The 11,964-nt window shown below is 34.8% G+C and overlaps 1 protein-coding gene and 1 long non-coding RNA gene across 2 annotated transcripts; one reads left to right on the top strand and one right to left on the bottom strand.

Moving 5' to 3' along the window:
• Positions 1-1,404: 1,404 nt before the first annotated feature.
• On the top strand, positions 1,405-11,779 carry LOC138321451 (iron-sulfur cluster transfer protein NUBPL-like). Its single transcript, XM_069265157.1, has 10 exons — positions 1,405-1,639; positions 3,977-4,124; positions 4,674-4,708; positions 7,114-7,204; positions 7,455-7,494; positions 8,104-8,194; positions 8,455-8,548; positions 10,263-10,469; positions 10,911-10,993; positions 11,589-11,779. The coding sequence occupies exons 1-10, from the start codon at positions 1,547-1,549 to the stop codon at positions 11,688-11,690; spliced, it is 984 nt and encodes a 327-aa protein (XP_069121258.1). The 5' UTR covers positions 1,405-1,546; the 3' UTR covers positions 11,691-11,779.
• On the bottom strand, positions 5,607-6,560 carry LOC138321452 (uncharacterized). Its single transcript, XR_011208333.1, has 2 exons — positions 6,446-6,560; positions 5,607-6,059 (listed from the first exon to the last, which is right to left on the bottom strand). It is a non-coding gene; the product is annotated as an uncharacterized lncRNA (long non-coding RNA).
• Positions 11,780-11,964: the final 185 nt, after the last annotated feature.

Raw genomic sequence — 11,964 nt, forward strand, 5'->3', positions numbered from 1 at the left:
TGGTGTTACTGTTCCTTTCCTTGAAATATTGATCAGTTTCACGTTCTTCATTTTTGCGTCTTGTGTTCCCTCGCTCTTTCATAAAGGAATTTAAATTTGCTGACAGTAATACCATGTAGAATATGATTTTTATTGTGTTTTAATATAGACCTCTTCAAGGTCTAAAAATGGTATTAGGGCACTCTGGTGGGTCCATGATTATATAATCGGTAACTAATTCTCAGATCCCTCTGCCAATAAGCGGTGAAAATAAATAGCGTTTGGTCAAAATACATATTATTGAAATTCAACAACGACTATTCTTACTGAAATATCTTGGACTTAAGATAATTCATGTCGATTTCAACGCCTTCTGTACGTTAGTTTTGACAAAATCCTTAAAAAAACCTCGAAAAAATCAAGGTAACTGGTCACGACCCAGTATTGATGTTATTGAAAAGTCATCCTCGATACTCCAGGGGTTCCGATTACTTACGATCTCTACACCCCAGGACTATCTCATAGTGAAATTGAAGGCAGCTCAGCGGAAAACATTTGACCAAACACAGGCTAGCAAAGACTTCCTTTGAAGACTACAGAGAGAGCGACGCCTAACATCAAAGCCACACAGTCAACCACAGTGTACTGTTATACGGCTCTTTTGATGTACATCAAATGACTAAATTACCTGTTCTATTCTGTTGCCTCCAGTTTTACTATGAAATAGTCCAGGGGTGTAGAGATCGTAAGTGATCGGAACCCCTGGAATATCGAGGATGTTGAAAAGTATATCTTCTGTATTTGTTTTACGATATATAGCTCGGTTTCTTCACCATTCAAACGATATATGCAGTCACTTTTTGCTCTCAAATTTTGATAATACGACAGAAAATTGCTTTAAAATAATGATAAATCAAGTCCAAACCAACACATTGTCTAGGCTCTTCATGTAGGTAGCAATGTACAGTAGGACCGACTGGAAATTTACACTAACAAGTCAAATGAGGTTCAAAACAACATACTTAATAGATTGTTTAAAGGTTTAAAAAGACTTTTAAAATTATCAGATATGTAATTTATATAAAGAATAAATAATAACGGACCTTTAACTGACCCTTGCGGAACGCCAGCATTTGTATTTTTTACGGAAGACCAAGTATTTCCTACAAAAAACTTGTTGTCGGCGATTACGTCCATGTGTTAATAATTTTTCACGCCTTTTGAAAAAGTTAAAACACTTCCTATAAAGTTAAGAGTCAATCTCAGACAATAATTGAAGAAAGGACCCTTTATTCACATGCTTCTATATCTTCATTACTCACTTCATCAGGCCTAACTACATGCAGGCAGACACGAGATAAAAATTGTATACTGTTATTTAACGAAACAACATACAATCTATATGTGTGAAAAAAATCCCTAGCTTTTTTCCTAAATAGTTTGCTTTTTTGGCGCCAACAAGACAAAGATTGGTCGGTCTTAGGAGTAAAGAACGACAACTCAGGATAGTAATCCATGTCAGAACTCTTCACGATTAGAAGGCAAAAACTCTAAATCAAAAGTCAACATGAATGTCAGCGTGTCGATCGCTTCTGTCCGAGGTGCAGGACGTCTCTACAGAAAGTTATGCCGGCTGATGTCGACACACGATAATCCATTTGTAAGTCAATAATCAATCTTCACACTCGTGGACTGATGACAGTCCTTCATTATGCAAATCACACGAGTCGGCTCCGATTTAGTGTTCACGTAACCAGTTTTGACGGGTGCCTGCTGATCTGTAATTTCCAACTCGTTATAATATCGTTGAATTTTAATGCAACGTTCGTGTGTAACAGTTACATCTATATAAGACTATAACTAATGTTGTTTATATTATATACTATAACAGTTATATATATAGGTGGTGGCTAAATCTAGCCCGCGCTAGTAGACATGGTTACAAAAAAGACAGAATTTGTTATGAAAAGAATTGTACTTTATGTTGAAATATACATATTTGCAATCAGCTAGGTTTACTTGTTGTTGGAATTATAACAATTTATACAATAAAAGCTTATTTTTGAAATAAATTGCATAAAACCTTGAAACCCAACGCTTGAGCGCAGGGTAAACAAATTCGACTCGCCAATTCTAACTTACAGAAAGATAAATATTAACACAAAGACTAATTTATATATATATAATTGTGCAAAATATTATTTTAATGTATGCTGTCGTTAAGGAGAAAAGTGAAAATAACAAAGCTTGGCGCGGGTCCCCGGCATGAGCGCGGCACCGGATGCAAGATTTAGCCACCATCATATATATATACTGTACTTATGCTTTGTATTATTGACAGAACGTCAAGCTCACGTGGTAAAGGCCTAGACTCACCTGACCAGTGCTCGGATAGGACAGGTTGGGGATCATCCTGTATATGCAGGATAGTCCTGCATTTGAGTAATAGTCCTGTATTTGAGGGATAATTTTGTTACGCAAATGCAGGATTCTATGAAATGAAAAGTGATAAAGTTGATTTAAACATTGTCATCAAAAAAGGGCATCATAATTTTTATATGGCATCATCACTAATACAACTTTCCACATTATTACTCAAATGGAAACAAATTTCATCATCTAAATGTTTGTAAAAGTCACAAACAAAATCACCTCTATTGCTTAATATGGGGCTAAAAATAGAACACAGGTAAAAGTCAATCAACCATGACATTTGCACTAAATTTCCTCGATGGCTATACACTGTAGTCTATGGAGAGCACCTAAATTGTCACTTTATTACAAAGTGAGATAATAGAATTCAATAGTTCATAAACAAATACATAAAGTTTTCAATTAATTATATATATGGGTATCTGAAAATGATGACGCCCTTTTTATGATACAAATTTTTAAAACAACTTTATCCATTTTCATTTCACATTATCCTGCATTTGAGTAACAAATTTATCCCTCAAATACAGGACTGTTACTCAAATGCAGGACTATCCTGCATATACGGGATGGTCCCCAACCTGTAGGACAGTGCTCGAACACCTATTTTATTTTTCGCTGCTCGTTCCTGAAATCAGTCTATTCTTTTGTTCATGGTGCATGATAATTATGGTTATGTTGACACTTTTCTTCTGCCAATAAGAAAAGATTGCTAACCAGTTCCGTAATTTGAATATGAGCAGACAACATCTGACGGCAAATCACAAAATTGACGATCACCAAAATAAACAGCTTCACATGAAAAGTTAGAAATCTTCTGAAAATATTTAAATATGTTAAAATGATAGCAAAACTTTTCTTCTTAAAGAAAAATAACACTTGCAACATGTTTTTGACATGAATAACGAAAAAATGTGATTTTATCAATATTGGTTCACTTCCCACCCCGTTAAAACGCATGTTTACCCATGATTTCGGGTGTATTACCCTCGAAATAGTAGACTTTGTTTTTTGTCGAATATGAACAGGTTGTGGATTAAGAAAATATTTTTTGTTGCTGTTTTGAGAAATAGAGATCTAAATATACTAGAATAGGCAGAAAACTTAAATACAATGTTTATTTTTTTTTTATTGGGATGTTTGAGAACTGACTCCTTCCTACGCAATTTCTGCCATTTGGACAGTGATCTTTGACTTGTCTTAAACAAACCAACATGTGTGCTTAATTTTAATTTTGTTGAAAATGTTCGTCATAAGTCTGTCCTAAGTTACAATAATACAAACATCAACCATTGCTTATTATTTTAATATTAACAGCCAAAACCGTGTTTTTTGTTCAAGCACTGGTCAGGGGAGTCTAGTGTACAGCTGTATAGCCACTTGGACATTCAGTACAAAACATACATACTGTAAGTACAAAGTAGCTACTGTTGTGCTTTTATCAGTAGAGTTTCCACTACAACAGTAGCTATACAAATTACAGTGTACATGTTTATTAACCTCTACAGTGTATGTAACTCTCACAAATACATTGTAGATGAAATGGAGTTGCTTGTTTTTTTAGGGCATCAAGGGTGGAAATAAAACCAAAGAAGAACTTCAAAAAGAAAGAATGGCTAGAGGGCTTCCTAAGAAATTACCCATACCAGGAGTTAAGCATGTGGTAGTGGTGGCCTCAGGAAAGGGCGGTGTAGGGAAATCAACCACTGCAGGTACGTACATGTAGGTACAGAGCTGAATGACAAAACTGTGGCAAAGTACAATTTGTATGTAAATTACACCACCTGTGTATTGCATAATGTGGGGGTTGCACTCATGTGAGGAGACACATATGATACAGCTGGGATATGACACTGGGACCCTCCAAACACTAGTTGGATACAGTATTGATTAAGCTACAATGAACTTGGTTGACAGATTATTTCCTTCTGTTTGAGTCTTCGCCGCATAGACTCAACATTCAGCTCACATTTGGGTATATCTTTGCTAATTAGCATATTCTCCTAATGCTTGAATCAGGGTTTGGTCACAGCTAGACACCAAATTTAGTAGGAGTGGAAAGTGCACGGCCAGACTGGTATTCAAACCCTGACCCTTTGAACACTATAGTAGCCAGATGCTTTACCCTTTGTTCATGCTTGAAACTTCATGCATGGTTGCTACTCTTGCATAAATTAGATATGTACTGAAAGATGTTTATCATTTTCATTTTTTGTTTTTTGATAGTAATGTCCATTATTGTTATATGTTTTTGTTTTCAGTTAACCTTGCCCTTGGATTGGCTGCTAACAATCCAGTAAGTATAGTTAAGTTAGATATGTGTATGTTCTCAAATTATGAAAATACAGTATGGTTTCATTATATTAAACTTTTTCTTGTTAAATTGGCTTATGCTCATTGCTGGGAGAACATTATATATAAATGACCTCCCAAGAATCATTTTAACATATGCTTGTAGAAATTTTTCATACAGTCTGGAAGGTTGTTTGATCAACAGTCTTCTTCAACAAGCAGAAAGTACTGGAAACACTAACCCTACAATCTTCATATGTAGAAAGAATACCCAAGTGTACTGTCAGATTCTATGAGAAATTTACTTCAATCTTGTCTAAGGGACTTGTCTAAGCGATCATCTCTGTGTTCAGACCACTTGTTAAAAAACTCACTTATATCTTAGTCATCCTGTGAAATTGTAAGACAATTTGACCTGTGCATAAAGCTTAGCTTCCTTGTGGGTAGGCATCGATTGTTGCATCATGATTTTGGGAACGCAATTCATGTCGTTGTCTTGAAAAAGTATTATGCTATGCTAGCAAATACATGATGTCACAAATCAATACCTAACCACAACGGCAGATAACTCTGTAATATGCAAATACAGAAAAAAGACCATTTTTGTCACTTGGGTGGTCTTAATACAGGCCCTGTATAAGGGGGGGCCGCAGTTGCTGAGTGGTTAAGATGTCCCGACATATTACCACAAACCCTCCACCTCTGGGATGCAGGTTCAAATCCCAAGTGGGGCAGTTGCCAGGTACTGACCGCTGGTCGGTGGTTTTTCTCCGGGTACTCCGACTTTCCTCCACCAACAAACCTGGCACGTCCTTACATGACCCTGGCTGTTAAATGTTAAACTAATAAAAAAACAAACTGTATAAGGCTTTTAGGAAAAAAAATCCCAAGATCCATATGAAAACAGTCACCCATATGTGAAATAGGGTAAAAAAAAATACTTCATTTCTTTTTAAAAAAATCTACAAACAAATTTCAGTATTATTACTTCTTCAAACATTAGATACAATTCCATCAGATAATGGTTATGATGCCGGTACACATTTGCCATATCTGTCTCTTGGGTACCAATGGGGGTTTAGCTCTGTTGTCGGGGCACAAACCAGTGAGGGTCTACATGGACATAGTCCGTGAAAGTTAACAGAGTCGGGGGTATAATCCATCCCCAGGACACACCATGTGGCGTTGATGTCCTTATATGGAAGACAGTAGTGGACGTTGAAATCCTTGTCCAGATTTTGGCGTTTATTTGGAAGGTGACGTTTTCCCAAAGCTGGTGTGATTGAGCAGCAGAGAAGAGGATGTCCACACTCAGCATTTGTCTCGCAGTATTTCTGGAAATTTGTTGCCATATCCTGTGGTCAACAAGAGTTATAGATCATTCATAATGTACCATATCCACATTTATTAGTATACGGTCATATTTTCAGTTCTTTGTAAATTTTCTCATTGGCTTGTTTATTATTTTGAAAAAAAAAAAAAAAATCTTTACTTCAATGACATAAATTTATTCTCAAGTGCCATAGTCGGCTAAGATACTGCTCTTTCAAAGTACTGACAGATTGAAAAAAGAAGGGAAGTAACTATGAAAGATTAGAATGATATACTGCTTATAAAAACAAGAGGCACTTACTGGCAACCACCACCAAGGATTTCTATAGTGTAATGATCTTGAAAACAATTTTAGCCATATGTACCTCTTGTTCCCGAAGATGTACATATAAAAATATTCATTACTTACCTGATCCGATGTTGAGTGTACCAGTATTGGAATAAAAAGTAGGAGACTAAAGGACCACATTATAGGGTTCATTCAACCTCAAAACAACCAGCTGGTATGTCCAAGAGAAACTATGTACTAGGAATAGGTCATTTCATGTCTTATCTCTGCCAGATATATGTCTACATTGCATGTCATTGTTATGATTTGTTAGCTTTCTTTGCACCAGGTTTACATTGTCTATGAACTATTGGTAATGATTTGTTAGCTTCTGTCATTCACATTGTCAGCGGTGTGATGTATTAAGGATGTGATACAAATCTTCTTTGCCAGATTTAATGATTCTTTACACACTGGGTAAATTAGAATATTAATAGTGATAGAGCTTCCACTGATATTGGTTCTCAAGTCCCGTTAAATATTTAGACAGAGTTATTGCCCTTTGTGCATCACATTGTTACATTTATCATCAACATATACATGTAGGCATTGTTAATATTTTGTTTATTTAATGATGTGGCCTGCTGGATTTATTTATAGTCTAACTATAGCCCAAAATACACATCCACTCATCATGAGCACATACACATAGTTACCAATCGTGATGGTAAATGACCCAGATTGATTAAAACATTTGAATACAGAAAGTTGCATTATGTAGAAAATAAAGATTTTCTGTTTCTTTTCAGAGATCTCAAGTAGGATTATTGGATGCTGACATTCATGGTCCCTCGATACCCTGTATGATGAACCTGCAAGGACAACCAGAGCTAAACAATCGTAAGATTCTGATTATAAGATAAATATAAAGTTAAGATCAGGTACCTTTCCAACACAATTCAAGTACATGCCTATAGATTATATGATTCACTGCATCACTTATCACTTTTATAAAAGATCTGAGACAGAGAATCATTGATGTGTTATGGATGTAATGTATTGTTGATTTTTGAAGAGAAAGTGTTTATCTGAAAAAACAATTGACATGTTGATGTACATAATGAATTAATTATTTTTCCGTATTTTGCAGAAAATCTTATGAAGCCACTGGTGAACTTTGGCATCAAATGGTATGTACAGTATGATGTTTTGATAAATAAAAATTTAGATCTGATATGAAGGAAATTGATTCCCTTTCATTGAAATAAAATCTTTATTTGTGTGTTACTCCGTTTTAAAATCTAGACTTTAGCTTCATTTTGAAATTTAATATCTTTAATATTTTGCTGGCTGGAATAAAAGCAGTTTTTTTGATTGATTAATAGAGCTTAACATCCTTGTTCCAGTAATAATCTGACCCAAGACACATTAAAGTAGTGGGAAGGATACAGTCAATGTTATATAGAGTCATGTTTTCATTTGAGAACTATGGTTGAATTACAATCTGACGGAAAGAAATTCATATTGGTATAGGTATTTCTAGGAAATCTAACAGTAGATGAATTATATAATTCGATCATTGCATATTTATTTAATCATTGCATATTTATTTAGTTTTATGAAAAAAATAATAATGTTATTTCGGCTCCAAAAATGATCTAACAATTAATTCCTGTAAACAGTGGCTGGTAACTTTGTACAAGAAAAATATCAAACAGCTAAGTATAGCTAAGTTCTTCTTAACAATTTCTGATCTGTCATAGGAGATGAAAATATTTGAATGGCCTTTTGTATGGCAGTATGTCAATGGGGTTCCTTGTGGATGACAAGCAAGCAATTGTCTGGCGAGGGCCAATGGTGATGTCCGCCGTACAGAAACTCCTCAGGCAAGTAGGTAATTCATTCTTCCTTGAAAAAAAGAAACGTATACACTTTCCATTTTAATTTTTTATTTTGTATTCTGTTTGTAAGTACAGTTTGTTATTATCTAAAGCACCAGTTTGAGGTGTAGGGAAAGATAAATTTGTGATAGTTTGGAAATGATAGAATTATTCAATCTACTTTACAAATAATAAACTAATATTTTGATATACTGCCTCATCTTTACATGTTCTTTAGACTTGAATTATTGATTATTGTTGTTTTTATAGGTGATGTGGGGTCCACTGGATTATCTGGTGGTGGACATGCCTCCAGGAACAGGAGACACTCAGCTCTCAATATCACAGAACATACCCATCTCTGGTAAGTCAAGGTCAAGTCAAGGTCACAGAACATACCCATCTCTGGTAAGTAAGGTCAAGTCAAGGTCACAGAACATACCCATCTCTGGTCAAGTCAAGAATCAGAGTCAAGATCATAGAACATACCCATCTCTGGTAAGTCAAGATCAAGTCAAGGTCACAGAACATATTTTGTTTTGGTAAGCCAAGGTGAAATTAAGGTTACAAAACAAATCCATTTCAAGTAAATGAAGGTTAAGTCAAGGTCAAGTCAATGTCAAAGATCATACTCATTTGTTGTAAGTTCAAGGACATAGAAATCAAATTTGATTTTGAAGAGTCATCGTCTAATAAAGATTTATCTTTGATCACAATTGTCCCAGACCAGTGAAGGTCAAGATAAAGCCATTTCATGTGTTTATTTTAGGAATTTACAGGTTTGGATAGTGTATAGAATTGTAGGCCAAATTCACAAACATCATAAAGGTTTATAAGAATCCTGTAGTTTCAATGTAGCAAAAGAGTTTGTCAAGGGTACAACATATAAAGTATTTATCTCTTACAGCACTTCACAAAACTAACTGGGATTCTGACATTTCAAGGTCACTCTATTATAAAGTTAACAAACATCCACATATCAGGTACATTGTACATTGTATGTAAAATGTCATCAATTTAGGATTGTTTAATTCTAATTGTACAGTTTGTTATTATCTAAAATGTAGTAATAGGGAAAGATAAATTTGTGATAGTTTGGAAATGATAGAATTATTCAATCTACTTTACAAATAATAAACTAATATTTTGTGAATATACTGCCTCATCTTTACATGTTCTTTAGACTTGAATTATTGACTTATTGTTGTTTTATAGGTGATGTGGGGTCCACTGGATTATCTGGTGGTGGACATGCCTCCAGGAACAGGAGACACTCAGCTCTCAATATCACAGAACATACCCATCTCTGGTAAGTCAAGGTCAAGTCAAGGTCACAGAACATACCCATCTCTGGTAAGTCAAGGTCAAGTCAAGGTCACAGAACATACCCATCTCTGGTAAGTCAAGGTCATAGAACATACCCATCTCTGGTAAGTCAAGATCATAGAACATACCCATCTCTGGTAAGTCAAGATCAAGTCAAGGTCACAGAACATATTTTGTTTTGGTAAGCCAAGGTGAAATTAAGGTTACAAAACAAATCCATTTCAAGTAAATGAAGGTTAAGTCAAGGTCAAGTCAATGTCAAAGATCATACTCATTTGTTGTAAGTTCAAGGACATAGAAATCAAATTTGATTTTGAAGAGTCATCGTCTAATAAAGATTTATCTTTGATCACAATTGTCCCAGACCAGTGAAGGTCAAGATAAAGCCATTTCATGTGTTTATTTTAGGAATTTACAGGTTTGGATAGTGTATAGAATTGTAGGCCAAATTCACAAACATCATAAAGGTTTATAAGAATCCTGTAGTTTCAATGTAGCAAAAGAGTTTGTCAAGGGTACAACATATAAAGTATTTATCTCTTACAGCACTTCACAAAACTAACTGGGATTCTGACATTTCAAGGTCACTCTTTTATAAAGTTAACAAACATCCACATTGTACATTGTATGTAAGATATCATCAATTTAGGGTTGTTTAATCCATTGCAATGTAGTAATGAATAACAAAATGAAGTTTCAATAGATTGAAAGTTTCTGTATTTTGTGTACATGTAAATTCCTATGTTATACAGGTGCTCTCATTGTATCCACACCCCAGGATATAGCTTTACTAGATGCTAGGAGGGGTGCCCAGATGTTTCACAGTGTGAATGTCCCAGTACTGGGCCTTGTCCAGAACATGAGTGTATACATCTGCCCTAAGTGTGGCCATGCTGAACACATATTCGGAAAAGATGGAGCTACTGCCATAGCATCTGACCTTAGCATGGATATTCTGGGTATGTGTGTTACCATGGTTACTAATTTATATAGGAAATAATGATAAACTGTTTTTAGAATATTTTTGTTTTATTTGTTTTGTTAGATTTCTTATAAATAGTCGGGTCATTTAAGACTGTATCAGGTTTAGAAGATGGAGGAAAGTCGTAGCACTTGGAGAAAATCTACCAATCTGTGGTCAATACCTGGTAGTCAGTCATTACCTGGTATCAGCCTCTCCCGGGTTTCAAACTCATGACCCAGAGGTGGAGGGCATGTGGTAATGTATTGGGACACACAAGTACTTGCCCACAGGGACTCCTTCTGATGTAATAATATCAGTCCAATTAAAGAAAATTTAAGTCCAATCACTGTTAATCAAATATGTAAATAAAATACACAAAATACTAAAATTTGTGACTTATTGTCTGGGAAGGACTTTAAAGCTTTTGTGTTTGTAGGAGATGTACCTCTCCACATCTGCATACGAGAAGGAAGTGATAATGGACAACCAGTCGTAGTGTCACAACCACAATCTCCACAGGTAACTACCGAATAGCTTCCTGTTCTATACTTCTGTAGTACAGAGTTATCTACCTTGTAATTATAACTATCTATTGTTACATATTATTAATGAGAACACAGTTAAACCTTGTTAGCTCAAAGCTGTATACTGTAAACTGACTTATTTTAGCGGTAACCATATTTTCTCGCTTTTTTGCACCATACTTTTTGCGCTAAATTTTGATTGCCGTAAATGTATTTTGTGTATGTACAAATGTATTTAGTATATACATATATTTATAAATCATTAAGAATGTGTGAATTCATAATTGTGCATCTTAAAAATCAATTTGATGGCACTAATTGCAACTAATATACTCTGATATCACCAAATGTAGTCATACTCCTGCCAATTTTTAACTCACTCACCCCTGAAATTTCATAATGGACTGTTCTAGTCCTTCATTTAGGAGAGTCTAATTGGGTTTTCAGGGGTGAATAGGTTAAGTTAATGAGGTTTAGCTTTGGATTAGATAATCCTTCAGACATAGTTGTATGACCTTTTTCTTTAATTTTTGTTAAAATTTGAGTCTGTATTCAGTTTTCTTTTGAACTTTGTCTTTGTTGTACTCCAGGCCCATATTTACAAACAGATAGCAAAGAAGATCACAGAGAAACTGTCCAACATGGATCCAATAGATACTACTCAAAGCCAACAGAACAGTGACAAGAGCTAGCGTCCATACAGCTTAAAAAGGCATATACATTACATTTTCTCTTTGTTATTGATTTTTGTTGAATATTTATATAAAATATCATAATTTTTTTATTGTATTTTATGAATTTTACAACAAACAACTAAAGAGAGCTTACTGTATTCGACCCAGTAAGCGGCCAGGGCGCTTACATAAATTGCAAAAATAAGGGGATGCTTAATTGAACAAAATTTGGATTAACCTTGCATTAAATTATTACACAAAACAAAAATTTAATTTTGCAAAAGAAATCAAA

Source organism: Argopecten irradians, chromosome 4 (genome assembly GCF_041381155.1).
Source record: "Argopecten irradians isolate NY chromosome 4, Ai_NY, whole genome shotgun sequence".
Classification (NCBI taxonomy): Eukaryota; Metazoa; Mollusca; class Bivalvia; order Pectinida; family Pectinidae; genus Argopecten; species Argopecten irradians.